Source organism: Gallinula chloropus (assembly GCF_964237585.1).
Source record: "Gallinula chloropus genome assembly, chromosome: 1".
NCBI classification, from domain to species: domain Eukaryota; kingdom Metazoa; phylum Chordata; class Aves; order Gruiformes; family Rallidae; genus Gallinula; species Gallinula chloropus.
The window spans coordinates 124,988,870-125,010,886 of NC_140085.1; the positions used below are offsets into that span (position 1 = coordinate 124,988,870).

Sequence of the window (22,017 nt, forward strand, 5' to 3'; positions counted from 1 at the left end):
TTTGAGACACCCTCACAAAACAGTAAGACTTTTAAGACTGAAAGAAGGTAGAGAGATTGAAAATCCTCTTAGAGCTCTTAAGACTACATCTACTTTAGTAAATTAGAAAGTGTTCAGGACCATTTTTTGACCTAGCGGTCAACTGATGCTGCATGGTTAACATCCTCTCAGCAACACTCTTCCCCTCCAGACGTGGTTGCATCCTAACTGCCTGTTGCTGCATCGGTAGCTCATGTCAATCCCTGTGCATGCCTGGGTGTTGTCTCAGATAGTGTGGTGTGGCCTGTGCTGGATCCAAGGCTCCCATTGTAATGGTGTGGGCAGTCATGCTGTGGAGCTTGAGTGCACACCCTCTTGCTGTTTAGTTCATTGTTCCTGGCATCACGTAACAATTCAGGGAAGGATGCAAACTAGTTACATGGAAAGGGAAGGATCAGTGTTACTGGCATGGTTCATCCTGTGTCACTGACTTAGTCATGCTGTCCCCTTGTACTTTCAGATCATAGCCTTGTGGGTCTGTATGATCTTTAGCCAGGGCGCTGACTATGTAATTCCATGTAACAAGAAGTTATGGACATTATAGAACTCACTCTTAGGCCATTAGGATCACTAATAATGCTAAAATCTTTCATTTAGTTTTTCAGTTCCTGAAGAGCAGTATCTTATGGCTCTGGCCTTGTACGTCTCCTTGCAGTGCTGAATCCAAACTGGTACCGCCACTGAGTGTGATCGTGTCCAACTAATGCTCTGCAGCCTACCTACATCCTGGGTTTCAAAATCCCAAGTGATTTGTTGTCATTACATTAACACAGATGACATGGTGCATGTTCTTGCACAACATGATGTGCAAGTTGTTTCCTAGACTTGTACCCATAGTTTAGTACAAAAGTAGATAGTGGAACAGGCTGCTTTCTTCTTTGTTGCAATGCAGTTAGGAAATGAGATGAGAAGATGCAGTCATAAGGAGATAGGACAAGTCCAGCACGTTTCTTGTACACAACAGTGAAGTAGGACCTTGTGGTGGCCAAGGAAAATGCTGAGGCACATAGTAGTCCTATGGTCACTGGAATGCTTTGTGTCATTTGAGGCTTAAGGCAACATCTTAGATTCTAAAGTATATCCATATTTCAGTTTAAAAAGCAGGAAAAAATGTTAAGAAAAAAGTAGACACTATGAAACTGAATAAAAGACACTTAAAAATTTAGTCCAAAGAAATATATTGTAATTTATAACAGCATTTACTATAAAATTCATTCCCTGCTGAAGTAAAAATTTTGTGTTCTTTCACCCCATTCAACTATCATAGCTGTATGCCTACTTAAAAAAAATATAGCATGGCTCAGGAAAGCCTAATATATTTTATGCTAATATAACTTGTCTTCATAGTTTTCTCAGTCATAATTTAGAATCTGCAGTGCCTCAATTAGAAACCAGGCCTTCAGTTAGGCACCGTAATTTTTAGTGGTTACTTCCAAAATCCCAAGTAGGCTTTAATAACTCACTCCTTTCTCATTTCATAAATAAAGGATTCTTTATCACAGGATTTTGAAAAAATAGTCTGAAGCAATATTTGCGTTGCTCATGTTGTTAATATGTAATTATATTTTTCTTCTATAAATAAAGATAAAAAAACCCCAACACTTTACAAAGTCCAAATAAATGAACAATGAAATATATATTTTCAAGCTGCCAATTCAAACTATTAGGATAGATCTTAGTTCTTTTTAAATGTCGAATATTTTTTACCACATTGACATAATCTCACTTCTCAATAGAAGCATAATACAGGCTGTTCCTATGAAGTATTTACATATATGTGCAGGGAAGGCATGAAATGTACATCTAAGAATTGCTTTACTACTACTTGTTACCACACGTCCAGGTGATGGGAACACTTCCAGGTTTGCAGTGGACCTTGGGTGTAGTTTCTCATGTATCTGTAACTTTTATAAGCTTTTTATAAGGACTTTTCTAGTTTTCCAGGCTAACAGTATAATTTCTCAGTGCATTTGCTTTTTGACCTGGAATTATTCTCATTCTGATAGCTGTTTTGCATGATTTAGTATTCATACCTCACATAGTATTCATACTTCACAAACCTTAGTCGGATGAACTCCTCCAATTTTACAGAAGGGCGCAAAGAGGATGTGTGATAACATGGAAGAAGATTGAAATACTTAACAGTACAGCTTCTGCCAGCAGTGGTGTCTAGGTTATTGGTGTTAGAGCCCACTGGATATAACCATGTCAATGGGCAGCTTCAGTGTAGGCATGTTGAAGTGCAGCTCTTACCATGTGATTGCTTTTATGCGCTGGTACATTTCCACTAGTACTTCTCCCATACAGGTGATGTGTGGCTAAAGTGAAGCCCGTTTTTTCTGGTCTTGCTTTCAGTTTATGTTGAACAACTTTTTTTCCTGAACAGTTTATTCTTTGACAATCCCACAGTTTAAAGATGTGCATTTTTAACTCCTCCTGAGCATTGAAATTAACAGTTTTACTGGTTGCATTGCCAGAGCCCATAGTCACATGAGTAAACTTGAATCCTAGGAAGAAATAGCTGCTTTTCAACTTCTAGTGCAACCATATTCTCTCAGTGCAAACCTGGGTTCCTTCTGGATAACATGGATGATATGAGATATACTTTCTTAGTGAATGAATTTTGAATTAAGGAAGCTTTATTTGACATTCTCAATCTGTCTGAATCCTGATCCAAACAGCACTAGCTCCACCTCTGTTTGCTTCCTGGAGTCCCTGAGGGAAGCCTTGCTGCTTTCAAGTCAGTGACATTTTCATGGGGTTTTGAGATATATTTCCCACTGTACTTTGGCAATTCTTTGGGCTAGAAATACACGGGGAGGGAGATATCTAACAGCACAGATGCTAGGCTAACAGCAGTGCAAGCTGTGTAGCAGTTACTGAGGTGCAGACATGCACAAACTTCCAGTGCAATGGTCTCTGCTTTTCTTTTTAGCCTAGACATCCATTGACAAATTTTCTCCTGGGTATTCTTGTCATAAATTAATGATATAAACAAAGACCCCTAAAGCAGGCCCTCATATACAGTTGAAATGTTAATTTTTTATATGGAAGACCTGTTATATGGAAACAGTTACAGATAATACATGATATACAGCAACCCTGCAGCTGATTTTGAACAGCCAACTATTTGTCACCTCTGAGATGTGCATAGAATTAGTATAATTGTTTTGATACAAAGTCAGAAGGTACTGCTCTGGTCATCCAGTCAGACCTGCTCTATAAAGCAATCCTTTCAGTCTTCTGAATTATTTCCTGCTTGAACAGCAGCACATCGTTTTTGAAAACAAACCAAACCAACACTAGGTTCTTATTTCCGGATACAGTCATCCACATCTTGTGTTAAACTACTTCAGGAGTTGAGTTTAAACCTGCATGCTTTTCCTTGGTTGAGTTTGTTTAGCTTCATCCTTCTGTCACTGCTTTTTCTGCCAAACTAAAGAGAACTACAATACTGCATTCATAGGCAGTAATCAGGTTTTATCCTAACTCTGTTTGTTAACCATTAGTACTGTTGTTCTAATTCAGACAAGAAACTAATATAGAGTATCTATCTAATGAGTATTAGTTCAAAAAGCAATTACTGTTGTGGTCAAAGCAATTATTTTTGTGGTTCTGAAAATAATGTGGTTATCTTTAATCACAAGCTTATTCTGTCAGCTAATCAAAGCGTAAGTAGGTGGCAAATGTTGCTATAATGGAAGGCATAGTTGCTTCTGCATTTTCTCCTTAATGGAGTATTTAAGGCCATAGAAGAACATTTTGAAATGTATTTATTCTGATCCAGCCATCCAGATTTAATATGCTTAAACCTTTTAGGAATATGATATTCTGAAAATAAGGATACAGACCTATACTTTACACTTTGAAACAGCTTTGCCTAGAGCATCAACAATCTCCAGAATTATGGTAAAGGAAGTTGTGCAAACACTGATCTTTATTTCCTCCCTGAGTGCTCTGCTGAGATTTGTTGACCTCACCTACAAGAAAATGAATAAGGGGTATTCTGTCAGGGAGGGTAACAACTGATGCTTTACTTGCTCTTTGGCAGTTTAAGAAAACATCTTCAGAATGTCCAGACAATATTTCCTCTTGTTTTCTCTCAATGTATTTCCTCATAGTCCCATTTAATCCCAATTCTATGTACGCTAGGATCCAAAATAGAGAAGTTTGATTAGATATTCTCAGATCTTTGGCTTATGGGAAGAACTCCAGGAGGCTTAAAAGAACTGTTACATTCAGAAGGTGGGTTTAAGCCTAACAAAACCATAACAGTAGGGTTTTCTCAAAAAGGATTCCACGTGAAGGTCAATGAGGCAAAAGGCAAGGTCCTCTATATATGGGTCTCTGCAATCCCAAGTGCAACTACAGCCGGGATGGAGAATGGACTCAGAGTAGCCCTGAGGAGACTTGGGGGTGTCAGTGGATGTAAAGCTCTACGTGGACTGGCAATGCACAATTGCAGCCCAAAAAGCCAACTGTATCCTGGGCTGCATCAAAAGAAGTGTCAACAGCAGGGCAAAGGAAGTTATTCTTTCCCTTCTACTCTGCACTGAGACCCCACCTGGAGTTTTGCGTCCAGCTCTGGGGACCCCGTTACAAGAAAGATGTGGACCTGTTAGAGTGAGCCCAGAAGTGGGCCACAAAGATGTCCAGAAGGCTATGATGACCAGCCTGTCCAGAAAGGCTGAGACAGTTGGGTTTGTTCAACCTGGAGAGGAGAGAAGGCTCAGGGAGACCTCATAGCAGCCTTCCAGTACCTGAAAGGTGCCCACAGGGAAGATGAAGAGGCACTGTTTGTCAGGGAGTGTAGTGATAGGATAAGGAGAAGAAATGAGAAATTCTTCCCTGGAATGGTGGCGAGGCCCTGGCAAAGGTTTCCTCAAGGCTAGGTTGGATGGGGCTTTGAGCAACCTGGTCTAGTGGGGGATGTCCCTGCCCATGGTATAGGGGTTGAAATTAGGTGATCTTTGAGGTCCCTTCCAATCCAAACCATTCCATGATTCTATGAAATAAAAATCAAAATAACTGGAAAAGATAAAACAGAAGTAAAAGTATCCCCATCAGAACCTACTGCACCTGTGACTAAGATAAACTTAACATTCTGCAATCTGTTACAGTCAGATTGCACTTTTAAATTGTAGTCCATGTAACATTTTTGGAGTGCCAAGGCTTTAGAAAATAGGCAGGAGTGAAAGGGTTTTTTTACAGTCACAAGATAGAACCACTTATATCCAACATTTACATGGGTGTATATGAAGACAGTAAGTTAGTTTTACTGTGTTGTGACATAGTCAACAAGAAATCATTAAGTAAAATAATTTTTAGAAACCCTTATATGTAGAGAATGGAAAGTGTGTTACCTAGAAAGGGAGAGATAAGAAAAGCTTACAGATAGGCCAGTGCTAATGTTTTTATTAGCTGCTATTTTTTACCAGTTACTATGGATCATTTGCTTTGGTATTTGGTGTTTAAAATAATGTGGCTTAGTATTTTTATAAAGCCAAGCTTTCAAAGTTGTCTGAAAAATTGTAGTTTACAAATTTCTTCAGTCCTGCTCAATTAGTATAGCCAACCATGCTGATTCTTTCTTCTTATTTTCTTCCAGAAGTGCTGTCCAGAGAAAACCACTTTAGTTAGTCAAGAAAACAAATAGCTAGTACTTTTTTAGATAGCTTTTGTTACTGATAATATTCAGTTAATGACATTTTCAAGTAAATATTAATCTGTAGAAAATATTCTGAGTTTGTGAGACACAGTAGAATTTTATTTAGTGAATCTCTACTTCAAAGACAAAATTTTGAAAGAGGAGGAATGCTGCAGAATTAATGGAACTATAAGTACTTGGTGGCCAAAACAATTTCTGGAAAACATTAAAATCTTGCCTGCAGCTTATATCTTTTTATTCCAAGATGTTACTACTGGTAGTCCAGAAAAGAAAGAAGCAGAAGTAGAGTCAACTTTCTGAACTTAAATCTTGTGGTACTTTGGGCTTTTTTGAATCAGGAAGCATTATGAGGATTCAGTGACGTTAATATGCTATTTTTAGGGAATTTAAGTAAATAATCATAATTTTACAAAGAAACCCAGTGCTATTTATGGCATCAATTCTATCTTTGGCAGAGAATCAAAGATCACTTTAATTATGGGTTTTCTAGTTGTCTATAGAGAAAATAAACAGTAACAAGTTACTTACACGAAGCATAAGCAATGCGTGATGAGCTACCCTTATTCATGACAGACTCCAAGTAAACAAGTAATTAGCACTGCATATAATAAATATCAATCTAGTGAAATATTTTTCAATTATTATTATTTAACTCAGTAGCCTTAATAATTAAAAATACCACTACCTCATTATGGATTACTTTATTAGAAATTATAATCTACAAAGCTGTGTCAGTTTTACCACAGTTTGAGTAGTGCCAAACCGATGTCAGAAAGAAAGATGTAGAAAAGAAAAAAAAAATCAGATTTATGTGGTTTGTAGAAAACTTTTTTGCTGCCTATAGATTCTGGCACAAGAACTTTTCTCTCTTAATCCTTGTTTCTTTTTCTTATGTATAAATTCCTCATAAGTAGTCTCTTTCTTAAACACTCACTGGTAGCCATTGAAAGAGAAACTTATATGATGAATAACAAAATTGAACCAGTATTGGTAGGAGCATTTTTGCATCTTCTGGCAAGAACAGTTGCGCAGTACAAGGTGACTGCTGAGCTCTGATTGTTTAACTGCTATTAAGGTGTCTTTAGTTATGTAATTGGAGTGTGGTTTTTCAGTATGGGACCACCGAGTGAAATCGCTAGCGGTGATGTGCCAGATCATTACCGCCAGTACCTACGGCTTTGAGCAATGGTTCAGAAACCCACATCGATGTACAAGCAAATTGTGTTAAGTTAAAAACGAGCAGGAAAGGTTTCTTATGGATGGAACCTAAAATGAAAACATGATTACAAACTAGTAACTTGAAAATACATATTAGTGCTTGTTAAGGAAACTGTAAATAAATGCATAACTTATATACATAAGCACCCAAGAAAGTAATCTTGAAAGTCATTTAATACAGTGCATGTTAGCTCTGATTCCCGTACAGTAATTTTAGTGTAACAGAAAGTGCTTTGAGAGAATACTAAAAGTTACCGTCTTATCTTGCACAGAAATGATTAGAAAAACATTGTGTGTCCTAACTTTCTTTTCTGGGTCTTGTGTGAAAACTGCTTGAAAACTGGATTTTTAAGAAAATTCCCAGACTATCTCCTCCCAAGCGAATTTTAAGTTGAAAATATTTCTCCTGAGTTTCATTATGTGAACTGAATATCAGTACATTTTTAAAAGGAATAAATTGTAGTATCTTGAGAACCAAACTCAGAAAACCCGAAGTATTTTAATATTTTATTTAAATATTGGTGTAATGAGCAAATACAGATAATTTTAAAATAATTATCTATGCATCCAAGGAGTTAATACAGAGTTACAACCAACCTTTGTATAACTAGAACTCAATCTTGGGCAGAAGGCTGACATTTCATATTCAACCATTGTCTTTTCAAATTTGCATGATGTTTCCATTCAGTGCATATATAAATATATGTTATTCTGAGGTTTATTATCTTTTTCTACACAATCCAGTGGAGGGTTAAAAAAAAAAGTCTGCTTAGCAGAGGTGAGGTAGCTGAGAGCTTCAGGCCAAATGCCTTTGGCTTGCTCTGGATCTCTGGCTGAGTGTGCAACTCCTTGATAGCAGTTGGCTGGATGGACAGCAAGTGTCTGGTAAAAATAGGTTTTGATGTTACCTCTTTTTGTCAGAAGTGCACCCCTTGAATTTTTCAAGAGGGACATGTGTTCTGCACTGTGGCTAACATTATCTGTTAGGCATGCGGGTCTTGTGATTGTAGTTCCATTGCTAAGGTTTTGTTAAATTCTCCGTTTTAATTGTCACTTGAACAATCTGTTATCTTCTCAAACTGCACTTACATTTTGATCGTAGAATTTATCTTCTAAAATTAGTTAAAGAATACATTCCTAGTTACAGCAAATGTAAAATAGAAAAATACTCATTACTAAATGAGAATACAGATGTTAACCCAAACTCTTTTGGTATTCCCCTGTTGTGTTTTTCTGGTTGAGCCTGTTACACAGGATATATGGATACACTGAGCTAAGAGCACTTAGGTTTTTTCCTTTTGCATCTCTGAATCTTATTTTAATAATAAGTAAATTAACATGATATAAATTTATGTGGGGTTTATTTGCATTTAATACTTCTGTAGATTCTTTGTTGTTGTAGTGCTTGAGTCTTTGGGATCAAATGGCCTGTGATACTGTGTTTGATTCCATTTCCCCTGATGTTAAAGGAGGAACTGGAGAAGCTCTATTCCAATCCTGTGCTTCCTGTTCCATAAATACTTCTGGCCATAGGAGGAGGTTAAAGCTGCACTACCTGGGAATTCCTCCAGGTGTTTGCCAGCACTGACGTTTTCCCTGGAAGACAATTTTCCAGGGGAATTGCAGCACATGTAGGTGACTATATATGATGAGGACACTGAAATACGTGTTTGTGTTTTAAGGAATGGATGCAGAAATGAAACTCTGGATAAGGCAAGAATTGACAAATGCAAAAATTCCTGTTCCCACTTTTAACCCACTGAAATCTTGTTTTGCCCTTCTTACAAATTGTCTTTTTCAGGCAATATTAAAACCCACTTCATGCTGCACAGCAACCTTGTCTCCAAATCCTGTTGCAATCTCACTGGTCCTTTATCTCTGCTTACTCAGTTTCCCAATCTTTTCCCTTTAGTATCTCTTTACCTTCTGGGTCATCATTTACCACTTCTGTAATCTTTTATATACTCCCATTATTTTTATATAGTCCCATTGACTCCCATTTTCCAATGTTTACACAACTTTGACTTTTGCCTATACTGCTAAAGAAGCTTCAAACTCTTTCTGGGTGTTGTATTTATACCTGTTTACTGTGTATAGTATCCACTTGCCATATATATAAAATAGCATATTATGTTCATTTTTGGCAGATAAAAATAGGCCATCCATAAAAAAATTATACATCTCTTTCTTTTTAAAAATAACTTGTATTTGGATTTTTTTTCCTTGATAAGCTTTGAATGACAATAGGAAATCTGTCGACTCTTGTCAATCACTTCATTATACACTTGACAACCTCCAGCTAGAACATAAGAGAAGAGCACATGGCTGAGGAGTAGGTAACCTAATTGTAGACAAATAAAAGAAAATTCACCCACACAAGATAATGAATGTGCTGACTGGACATCGCTATATTTTTTTTCCTTCCATCAGCTTTCATTTGTCAGTGTCTGCTTGGCAAGCTATGCCAGATAAGTCAGATTTTAACTCTTTATTGATTCTTTTATCTTTTCATTTTGCTAACATACTTTTAAGTTAGTAGTTTTAATATGCAGTAAGAGGTAGCATAGTTTGTCCACATGAGCACGTAAAGAATATGAACTGCAGACAGGGATCTCCTTATGTTCTGACATCTGTGTCTGATTTGGCAAAAAGTAGAACTGTGAATGATGAAATATTGTTTGATTATTTAAACTACTTCTATATTCAAGACATTATTAGGATCTGCAGTAAATGTCAATTTAATCAACTCTTAGAAACTAGAACTTGATATTCTGTGCATAAATCAATTATCATTCTTCCCAGAAATCTTTTATGAGAATTTGAGAAGCAACCTGCTCAGTGGTTTCTTTGTGAGCTTTGAGATATTTAGGTTTTCAACAGTCTGTATCCAAAGACGTTCTAAAAAAAAAATCTATTCCAAGTAAGAGAATATTAAATTATATTAGCTGCAAATGGATTGTGACAACTTGGCTAAACTTTCCCACTAAGTAGTCTTTGAAAACTGTTCAATCTGCAACAGATTTTTCAGCTTTAGGGATTGATCGAAAAATATATCTGTGTCCCAGTGTCTCAGGAGAGGTAAGGGAGACTTTTGAAAGGTCATCAAGTATTTGATGTGTGGTAGTAGTTTTTTTAGGAAGTAAGGTCTGGGTGAGTAAATCAAGATAGGAATTTTCTCTTGAAAGCATAAGATTATTAGAAGTGTGGATGAGTTGCTTTGGAAGCTAGTGAGCTTGTACCTCAGCTTTTCTTTTGACTTCATCCTTGAACTGCTAATAACAGCTCAGGTACTGTTCGGAGTCCCAGAAGAACAGCAAATTGTGGCTAATATGAATGAGCAAATAAATATGGCAGGAAACTTAGAGAAATGACAGAGCAGTTTAGAGAGGCTCTTCAAAGTAGTTAGGTTTTCAGAGATAGGATATTTCCATTTACTGATATCTACCCCTGCAAAGTACTGGAGCAGTGTTTACCATTTGTTCAAGTAATATATGTTGCTGTAAACAAGTGGAATACGAACTGCAGAAATATATCCTCATTAATATTCCTTTTAAATAATGTATCAAAGACTAATGCCAGAAGATGGGCATATCTGAAAAACATGTTACAAATAACAAATCAATGTTACAGCAGGAAAAGATTGATTTTTTTTTTCCCCTTCCTTTTGTAGCAGAAACTTCTCTGAAAATAAATAATGGGTTTATTGACTAGACTTAAAAGCAGGAAAAAATTTGCATATGAGCCCTGACGTAAGAGAGAGAAGGCTAAGTAACCAAGAATGAGATGATAAAAGAAATAAATTCTTCCCTCCAAAGTTAAATGGCTTTTAATTCAGTTCATTGACTAGAACTGTCATTGGTGCAGTGAGAGAGAAGAAATTCTGATTTATTTCTTTCCTGTTCACAAGAAGAAATAAACAATTTTTATGACTCGATATTTTTGTAATTCTCACCATATTTCACTTGCTAGTCAAGATGCTTATGGTGTTAATCCGTATTTGCTACTTTGTCAGTCTAAGTACCTGTGCCTCTTAAGTTGATATCCTTCAGCATCTGAGAGAGCACTTAACTGAGAGAACTAGTAAAATTATTGTTACTCTTCTTATTTTCTCACAAGAATGTCTCATTATATTTTTGTGCCAAATTTTGTCCTATGTCAGCTCTCCTGTTTCTGTTGTTACCTCTTTTATATTATGCACCAGAGCTAAGACAGAATCTGCAATCTAGGTGGAACAGGAGCAGCTGTTCCATCCTCTGTCCTGTCCAGCCTCAAATAAAACACTCTGAATCCTATCCAATCTCAAAGAATTTTTCTTACTCGGCCTTTTCACAGTCCAATTGGATGATTAACTGTGCTTTATCAGTATATGTCCACCACAGACAAGTTCTTTTCATATGCCATATCTGCAGGTCATGTCTGTACAGCTAATAATTTCATCTATCTTCAGTACCTCCAGGAAATTTCCTTTTCAGGACAGACAGCTGCAATGGATAGATACTGGTTTCTCTGTGTGTGTGTGGAAAAAAAAAAAATCTATATTTCATCTCCTCTAGACATTCAGAGGAAGATCACAAACTTCTGAGAGCCAAGAGGAAAATGTGCTATGGAAAAAACATCCTTTCACAAGCGGTGGGCATCACTATTTCAGGCCCTTTGCTTGCATGACTCAAATTTTGGGATGGTCTTAGTTCCATTTCATTGTGGAAAATTCTTTCTTTCCCTTTTCTTTCCCTTTTCTATCACCAGGAATAAGAGAGAGCATAGGAAACAGAAGGATGAAAAACACCATGAGGTCTTAATAGAATATGGTGTCTGCAAATTTTATAAACTGCACAAAAGCTGCACTCATATGTTTAGAAAGTAGTTATGAACTCTAAAATGGAATTGTTGCACATTTAAAAGGAAGAGGTCCTTCATGCAGTGCTCTTTTCTGTGAAATAATTGTTTCCCCTCTAAAGTATTTTGAAAATTGTTCACATAGGTCAAGAGCTATAGTTGTATCAATTTTCCAGTCTCTCATTAAAATCAGATGACTGTCTTTTTCATGCTTTATTTTAAAAAGCTGGATGAAACTCACAATATTCTTTTCCCTATTAAGATAGCTTCTAACACTGCCTTGGGATCATACTTTGGGTCTCAAACATTTAAAAGAACAGTGATTTAAGGTAATGGGGAAAGATTGTTTGTTTTATTTACTCATTAAATTGGCATTTTTAGAGGCAGGGGCATAAAATTGCTTGTTTGCTAGTTACAAGGTATTTTCAGGAATAAAGCAGTTTTACACTAAGTTTGTACCCAGGCCACTAATGGAATGGTATTTAAATTGAATTACTTGTTACTTTGTTGGCTGGGGTTTTTTGAGTGGTGCTTTATATATGTATGTGTGCAGGGGGATGGTGGTTGGTTGTTTTTTTTTTTTTTTTTCCATAAAAACCTGTAACAGGAGAAGGGAAGCTAATTATGTAACTAGCGATCACAGACTGTGCTCTTTCTTTATAGAGATAAGCAAAATATTTAGGAAATTATCAAACCTTTTAATCTGTTATGCAGAAAAGAAGAAAAGTATGAGCTTGTGTCTCCTTGAATTTTATCAAGATTGATAAATCCTAACAACTTTTTTTTTCCTTTTTCCCCCAGTGGATTAGATACTGTCTCAATATGACCACAGAACTGTTAACAGCTTGTATTGGGTGTATTTAATTAATATTGTATAAATACCTAAAGCCAGTACTGAGAATGCCATTGACTGTACTGTCTGACCTCCCATCAAGATCCAGTGGTCTTTGTGGTATAGCTGAACTTTGATGTATTTTAGTTCACTCTCCTCCTAGCATTCTTTCTTGTGGTGGTTTAGCTTGTTAGCCTGCTCCATGGATGGGAAGTTCAGAGCTGAGTCAAAAGGAAAAATGAGATCAGTTATTTAGAACCAGAATGCTTGAAGATGGGAATCAATTAACATTTTCTACTCAGTTCCCTTTCTTTTCATGTGAGGTAAAAACTAGGTTCTCAGAACGTCACCATTTACTTATAGCTTTTCCCCTAAAGTATCTGGGAATAGTAGCCTGAAAGACAGCTTTGAATATTTCAATGGACCTTGCTAGAGCTTCTCATGTGCACGAATAAGAAAATCTACACTGGAGAATTCTGGTTACAAGTTACACTCTGTTGTCTAAAAGACAAGAAAAATATGATTAAATGTAATTTTCTGTTATCATGTCAAATATATATGGGGAACTATAACTGATTATTTTGAAACACGATGTTTGAAATTAAAAGCCTTCAGGTTATTTTAGATTTAGTATATTTGCTGCTTAAACATCTCTGCCTTCTCATTCGGTAAAGTGAGAGGAAATTGCTTAGTGCCTCCGTCTTCCTGTGAATAAATACTCTTCTTTAACCTTCATTTAATGTACCATCTTGATAAAAAGAGAGGTCATGACCATTAAAATAACTCACTATTAATTTCAAAGGTTGTGGTGGTGTTGTGGGTTTTTTTAATTTGAAGTTTGTAATTAAGTTTCCCTTTTTTACATTGTACTTTACCATGAATGCAGATTTAATCACTCTATACTTCTACTGTCCCTGCAGGGAATGTCCCATAGATAAAATCTCATTGAGAAACTGATCCCAAAAGTTTCACAAGCATGACCAGAGAAGGGGAATTGGTGCTCATGATTCCTAATATAGACCAATACACAGTCTGAAATGTTGCAGCTACTTCTGCACATAGCTGTCTGGGCCTCCTATATATGTGCAGCATATGTCAAACAGCCTGTCTGTGTCTGCTAGGATGGTTATCATCTTTTGAAATAACATATGCCAAGTCATCAAACTTTTTCTTCCATTGGCATACATACCAGAGGTTTAGTCAATATATTGGTTTCAGCTATGGAGTATGAATTTTCTAAATTTTGAGCTATATCAACAGACTTGCATAGTCCAGATGGGGCTGTAGACAAGTCCCTGTCACTTTTTCAGCCTGTAAGTTTGTTCAACAGGTTAAACTGCCATGTTGTTGAAAATTTGGACGTCAGTGTGCCTTATTCAGCAGTAGGCTTTCATCAGTTTGGATGCACTCTTTTCAGACCACTGAAAATTCATAGGTTTTTCATCATGGAAAAAAGGCGGCTTCTGATTCTTCTTGTTTATACATGTTTGAGAAACAGCAGTTTCCAGTGATGATATATTTTAATTTGCCATATGTGTGAAAAGTTTAATTAGCATATTCATCATCCAGCCCAGAAGTAACATTACGGTTCCTTTCACAGGCAGTTCATAAGTTGTACAGTTCCAGTAGTGTAAATTCTGTCTCCCAGAGACAGTGCTGCATCTGCCCTATGCGCATCCTCCCCCAGCAATCAAAGGAAGTGTGGTAGAATCATAGAATCATTTAGTTGGAAAAGACCTTTAAGATCATCAAGTAAAGCGATTAATCTAACACTGTCATGCCCACCACTAAACCATGTCTATAAGATGTGTAGATGTGATACTTTAAAATACTTCCAGGGACGGTGACTCAAACAGCCTGGTCCAATGCTTGACGCCTCTTCCTAAACCACCTCCATTTCCTCTTGCCCTCTCACTTGTTACTTGGGCAAAGAGACGAACAGACACTTTGCTACAACTTCCTTCCAGGTAGTTGTAGGCAGCAATAAGGTCATTCTCTCCAGACTAAACAACCCCAGTTACCTCAGCTGTTCCTCTAAAGCTGAGGAAGCTGTTCCTTCACCAGCTCAGCTGCCTTTCTTTGGATACCTTCTGGAATCCCAATGTCTGTCTTGTAGAGATGGGCCCAAAACTGAATGCAGTACTCAAGGTGCAACCTCAGCAGGACAGAGTACAGTCACTTTCCTAGTCCTGCTGTCCATGTTTTTTCTAATAGAACCCAAGATGCTGTTGGCCTTCTCAGTCACCTGGGCACACTGCTAGCTCATGTTTAGTTGGCTGTAGACCAGAGCCAGCTCCCAGAACCTTCTTTGCCAGTCAGCTCTCCAACCACTCCTCCCCAAGCATCCCCAAGCCTATAGGGCTGCATGGGGTTGTGATACAAGTGAAGGACCCACCACTTGGCCTTGTTGAACCTCATGCAGCTAGCCTCAACCCACCGATCCAGCCTGTCCAGAACTCTCTGTAGAGCTCAAGCAGATCAACATTCCTGTCCAACTTGGTGACGTCTGCAAAATTATTGAGGATACATTCCATCACCTTGTCCAGATCACTCGTAAAGATATTAGAGACCTGGCCCCAGTATTGAGCCATGGGCAACACCACCTGTGACCAGCCGCCAACTAGATGTAACTCATTAACCACAATTCTTTAGGCTCAGCCATCCATCCAGTGTTTTACCCAGTGAAAAGTACACCTCTCCAAGCCATGAGCATCCAATTTCTCTAGAAGAATACTATGGGAAATGGTGTCAAAGGGTTTGCTAAAGTACAGGTAAACAACTTCCACAACCCATTTCTCATGCACTAAGTTGGTTGCCTCGTTGTAGAAGGAGATCAGGTTACTCAAGGAGGACCTGCTGTACATGAACGCATGGACTAACAGGGACTAATTGCCTGCTTGTCCTATATGTGTGTTATTGATGGTACTCAATATCTACTCCATAACCTTCCCCAGCCCTGAGGTCAGAACGACAGGCCTATAGTTCCCTGGATCCTACTTGTGGCCTTTCTTGTAGATGGGTGTCCTGTTGGCTAATCTCTGGTCGATTGGGACCTCCCTTGTTGGCTAGGATAAAAGATGAAAAGGCGCTTGCTGAGCACTTCCACCAGCTCCCTCACCAAGTAGAAAAGTCAATGATCTGGCTTTGCTCTGGGGGGTTTGCTATTCTCCTGGGTCCTGTGCAGGCTATATAATTGCAGTCTCTTTGTTGTGAGCAAACCATTGGAGGCCATGTTACAGTCATTACCTTTTTGTTTTCTTTAGGAACTGAATGATGGAGCCGTGTCCAAAAACTACTCTCCTGCCTATCGACCCATATTAATAGGGTGCTCACCTAGCAAATGGCTTTGAAATAGCTGGAAACTTGCTCACTGGGAAGAATTTGTCAAGGGGTTATCTCATCAGGCAGGGAATTGGGCAATGAGCTCCCTTAAAGTTACTGCAGTGATTTAATATCAGGTGTGCACGTAATAAATATAAAATAATTTCTGATGGTTTTTAGATGATGCTGGAATTAATGTGCAATGATCAAAAATAGTTGCTGTTCTAATAAATATCTGTAAATGTCAGCAGCATCCAAATGAATGACAAGAAAACAATCTCTATTGAAAGAAACCTATTGAAAACCTCTTTTTCCCCTAGACTCTTATCTTTGTTCTTATTTCCACATAAATCTCAAACAAAGCATCAAGATATATTGGATACACTTGCACAGTGCATTTTGGTCTAGGTCAAGGCCATTGATTTTGAAAGATAGGACTACTCTACTAGTGAGTAGAGCAAACTCCAGAAAGCTGTAGAGCAGAAGGAATTGGTGACTTAACAGCTAACTACGTTACATTTCGGTTACCTGGCTATGGAAAATTATACTTGTATCCTGTGCACAAAGAACAAATAGCTTTTGAATCCTTAAATAATATCTTTTTAAAATGTGTATATAATATGTGGAAATGGGATGTCTTCATTTCTATGTGCATTATGCATACTAACATTAGCATAAAATAATGCAAATGAAAAGACATTTCAAATGTTTCTTTTCTGGAAAATAAGCAGTCCAGTACTAACATCAATCATTCATTTTTCTTTTTTCTTTTTTAATTTTAAAAGGGAAATTAGCCTATTTACATGTCCTTGTATGGTAAATCATGATTGAAATTTCAATATATAAGGCAGAATACAAATAAATATTGAACAGCCAAGTTTTGTTACAGCCACAGGACTTGAGTAGTAACTCCTGTTATGAACAGTCCTTTTAATTAGTGTCTTCCCTTGCCAGGTTTTTCTGGTTTTGAATTTTCTGTTCCTGGTTGTGGAACTTGACTGTAATTGTTAATGGCTGTTATTACAAACCTAGTCAGATCAAATACAAGGCAAAGCTTCATAGACCCTTTCTGAAAAAACCTTGGTTTTCCTCATGCCTAGAAAATGTTTAAGGGACGTGGTGAACATGACATGGGAGGGACCAGTGGGTGCTTGGGTTCATTCAGCCCTTGTTACAACTGTTGGGACTGTGCAGGGCTGGCCGCTACCTGTGTGCCAGGGCCATTGGAAAATTCCCTGTGAGGGGCCTTTAGGGTAGGGTCTGGCAGCCAGGGGCCATCCCACCTGCCAGCCAGGAGCAGGGCAGCTGGGAGGCACTTGGTGTGTCTGCTGCACTGCGCTAGAGCCCATGGCTGGGCAGAGAGGGTCTGTGGGGAGCTGGAAATTGACCCTACTGCAACAAAGGGCCCTTCTCCAACATCCCTAGGTCAGGGGCTGACTATCCCAGGGCAGGCTGATGTGTGTCCTGAGCCAAGGGGTGGGTGAGGGGAGCCGTGGGAAGGCACGGGGCAGGTTTGGAGGTGCCCTCAGGACCTGGGACCATTAGGTGCTCTCCTAGAATGTGCCTTCCATGCTGGTTACAGCCTGAAACAAACAGATTTGTGTGCTCCCACACCAGGCCGCAGTGGAAACAAAAGCCCCTCCAGTGGGGGGAAGACTGAGAGATCTGTTCAAAGGCACATCCATGACATGGGTTAAAACAGCGGTTTAGATGCACACACAGTGATCCTGACATTCTTAGACTCTGCAGGGAGTTGTGTTTTTCCTGCTACATAATTTTTTATGCTACTTGAAGCTGTTATAAAATAAGTATTTGAGACATAGAATTGCACAACAAAAATGTTAGCACAATACTGAAAGTGGCTTAGTTTTTTTAAAAAAAGCCCTACTAAACAAATATTAACATGACTGTTTTTCCTCAAGATAGGAAGAAAATTACCTTTGTCATTAATATTTCTGATAGTTTGGGGCTTTTTTATATGGTGAGTAGAAAAACAGAAAGCTAACCTAATATTGAAATGAAAATATGACATTAATGAAGGTTTGTTTAACAGGTTAGTTAACTCCCACATCTCAATATCACAGTTTTTCTTTGCAATGTTTTTCAGAGCTCATTTGCTGTGAATTTTTACAGTTCTACCTCACTAATATTAAATTGTATTTAGTATTTAATAATTTACCAACAATTTTTATTTTTATCATTTTTCTGCAATGATTTGAGAATAAAATTTCAGGCAGCACTGTAGACATGTTTTCTATGTTGAGCTGAAACAGAGAAACAAAATGGCCCCTTTCTGAGACTTAAAATGACATAAATTTCAACAAGTTTATTGCAGAGCAAAGAACAGCAGATTTCCGCCAATGAAATGATGTGTCGGATCAGATAGTGACAAGCCTGGCACACAATCTTGTCTGCTGTCACGCTAATGATAACTGGGACTGTGGACAGCAAATCAAGTTGGAAAGTCAGTAGATGGTCTGCAATATTGGTTAGGACAAGATAATAAAACTATAAAATAGGTCGGAGAACAGTAGAGAGAGGAAAACAAAAACAGAATGACCAGTTAATTTTAGTATTTCTGATAAATCTGGGAATTTGTTTCTTCAGTAATTGAAAAATGAAAAATATGAATAATGTAATTCTAGGTATAGTTTATCTTTTCTTTCGTACTTTCTGGTGTTGTGGTTGTTTTTTTCCCTTCAATTATCTACATTATGTGCTTCTTCCGTTATTTACTTCGTCAGTGCCTGATTAAATGAAGCTGCTGCACATTGGGAAGAGTTTCTTGGAGTTGCTTTATGTTAGCACATGAATTGCAACTTTTAAAATGAAATAAGAAAATGGCTGGAGAATATGCTATTTTTATTTCGGTAGAGTGTCATTGTTAATGGTAGGTGCCTCCCCAAACCTACAGGAACTGTCACTATTACTGTGCTTTTGTTTTTAATTCTTTACTATAAATGCTTTACTAGATAAGTACTAGTTTACTACTAGTAATAGTAGTTTTCTATTAATATTTTTAATCTTCCTAAATTCAGTATCAGTGTTGCATGTCATGATATGGTTTTCATCCAATATCCTCTATGAACAAAATGTTATCTAGCACATATTTACTGTGTTGGTAATGCAAAACAGGCGAAAGGAGAGAGCTGCTTAAATGAGATTTCTCATGCCTGTCTTTCCTCATATGAATTTGTGTTAGCTTTCTAATAATTTTATTGAAACCTTCAGGATGAAAAGACCTATTGCTGTTTATTTTGACAGCATTACTTTTTCCATCCCTCCCTCTTTGTTTTCTCTGGCGACCCTCTTTGTCCTTAGCTGCTGCTATCCATAAGTATTCCCAGAAACCAATCCTGAGCAGAAACTAATCTACTGATGTTTTACAGCTTCCCACGGAGCTTTAGGACTTTACAGTCTTATTGCTTATGCTACGGTTAATCTGCACTGCATGTGTTTTTATTTTTCAGGAAACTGAAGCAGCAGTGAAGGCTAAACAGCCGAATGTGGAAGAGGTTTTGTCTAAAGGGTGTCATTTATATAAAGAAAAACCAGCCACTCATCCAGTAAAGGTAATGAAGCAACCTTTAGCAATATCCATTACTGTGTAATGGGTTATGCTTCCCCTGTTGTACACTTGTCCTTGATGTGCTCTGTTTAAAATCAATGAAAGAACTTGGCAAATGGCATTTGTTCTGTTCTGTGACGGCATAGTCAGAAAAAATGTAATGTTCCCAGCTAGAAAATTTTTGCATATTGTGATGGGAATATTGTTTTTGACATTAAGGTTGGTCTGCCTATTCAAGAGTAATCCCCATTGGAAGCAAATGTAATTTTGTGTGCTTAATTAATGGCATCATATGACATGGTTTTAAACTCTCTTATTTTGTATTTTGCTTTTGGAAATTTTATCAGTTACGGAAGTTTACATGTTTTCTAGAAAAGGTAAGAGAAAAGTCATAAAGAGGGCCCTTTGCTTTAGAAGGAAAGAAGACATGGCAATATAGAACTTTCCCACTCAGTTTCTCTGCCAAAATTCATGTAAAATGACTGACTTGATTCTGGTTTGGAAAAGAGGGTACATTGTTGAGAAGGCTAATGCCTCCCAACACATCTCTTTTAGAAACATGTATTATAGAACCTTTTTCCCAGGTATAGAAATCAGTGTGAAGGAGATATTTTGCACTCAGCTTCCTAAAGACTCTGTAGAACTTCACTGAGGCTGTCATTTACTATCATGTAATGTCTTGAAGCAGAAAATAACAAGCAAGCAGCCTCCCATGTGTCGTTCACCTACTTTTGGAGGTGGAGACCAAACTAGTAAGGTCACTCCCTATTCAACAGAGTTTGATCTGGTTACTGGTTTTACAAATGTTAATACACTATCTGTAAAAATTATGATTAAGAGTTTCCAAAATGTGTAATAGTGGCATACTGATTACACTAAGTATCCATTATCTGACTGGGCAGAGATAGTAAACTTTGTCTATATAGTTAGAGCTTTCCCATACCTACAGCATTTTACAGAAATGAGAAATATCCTCATTTTACAGGAGAAAAAAAAATAAAAGGCTTCCTCACAAAGTTACGATGTCTGTAGGTGACCTCTACAGTGAATTTCTTGGTTTTCTATCTCTATTTAGTTACTATACTTGTAGTATTAAGTTAATACTTTTACATAGTTTCCTCGCAAATCCCACCAGCAGATCTTAAGTCACAGGAGTGCACAAATGCACTTATTTGCAATTTAGAAATTATACACATTTAGGAACGATATGGTTTCTTTTCTTTTTTCCTGAACAGAAATCAGCAAGAGTTATTTTTCCCTTTGGTATCTGTGCTTTTTTTTTTTTTTTAATGATTGTTTCTCTTAAACAGTGCTAAAACACTAAAAGAGGTGAACTGAAGGAACCTTAAAAGTAGGGAGTGGGCAGAAACAAAGCTTTTGACTGTGTTGGACATTTTTGTTGGTTAATACAGTGCTATTGTTACTGGTAACTGACACATGTCACCTGTAAGCTGAATGGATGATGGAATAAAAACTCATTTTGTGTGACCTCAGGTGTAGTCTTAAGAGATCTTACTCCACATTTTAACAAGAAAATCACTTGGGGGGAAATAAAGATTTGTAGCTTTCTAGACTTTTGCAATTGCATATTAAAGAACTGCAGAATGAATGCTGGCATTTTCAAGAACTAGTACTTGTTTTACATACCACTGACAGAAGTATAAATAGCGTGAAATCATTCTGTTTAGGCCAAACTTTGTACATAGAAGTGTACACTGTGTCTATTTCTCCTAAGTGTTCCCATAAAAAGCCACTGAAAACTGCCAATTTCTACCAGATTTATTGGAACAAGTTAACTCTTTAAATAAAGATTATGATCTTCCTTGAGTTGTAGTTTTGACAATGATACAAAATGTATCTGAGAGGAAATTTTTAACTACTTGGAGTAGTGAATATTTCTAGTCCCTCTTTAACTGCTTTTTACTTTTTGTTACATTCTATATACCAGTTACTTGAATAACCTGCAAAGTTAATTTCTGTTTCACTGTCTGTCTCTTAAAATAAGTCATAAACCACTGAATATATACTGTTAGGACTGTGAAATTGCTTTCTTGATGATGTAGGTTTTCCGTAAGCTTCCACTGAGCTGGTCTTTCATCATTCTTCATGACTGACTTCCAGGACTGTCTGCTATCTATATGTTTCTAAATAGACTTTTTAGAAAATATTGAAATAATTTTCTACACAAAATGTATTTTGGGGGAGCAGAAATAAGTTGTACCCAGATTAAGGTGTTTTTGAAAAGATATTAGCAAGGTTGCAAAGTTAAGCACTCAAAATTTTAGAAAATTCTTGAAATAAAGCTCTGTGGTGGCCTTGGTTCAGGCTGAACTGTTGCCTAATTCAGTGTAGGGCATGGATAACACTCACACTGCGAGCAGTGGTTCAGTACTTAGACTCCTACTCTCTGTTGAGTCTGTGGCGCAGAGAAAAAGATGAAATTACATGATTTTTTAAAAAGCATTAACAAATTGGGTAGCATTGCTTGGCACCTTTGTAGATAGTTTAGTTCTCTGAGGCACATTTTTCCCTTAG

At 37.4% G+C, this 22,017-nt stretch overlaps 1 protein-coding gene across 4 annotated transcripts in view; it reads left to right on the top strand.

Moving 5' to 3' along the window:
• The window catches only part of DMD (dystrophin), a gene marked incomplete at its 5' end in the record, with an annotated part of 1,290,802 nt that overhangs the window by 896,155 nt on the left and 372,630 nt on the right, over positions 1 to 22,017 (top strand). For all 4 annotated transcript variants that reach the window (XM_084279200.1, XM_084279202.1, XM_084279199.1 and 1 more), the window contains one exon: positions 19,385 to 19,486. In XM_084279200.1, the coding sequence (XP_084135326.1) occupies positions 19,385 to 19,486 (102 nt within the window). The remainder of the gene's footprint in view (positions 1 to 19,384; positions 19,487 to 22,017) is intronic.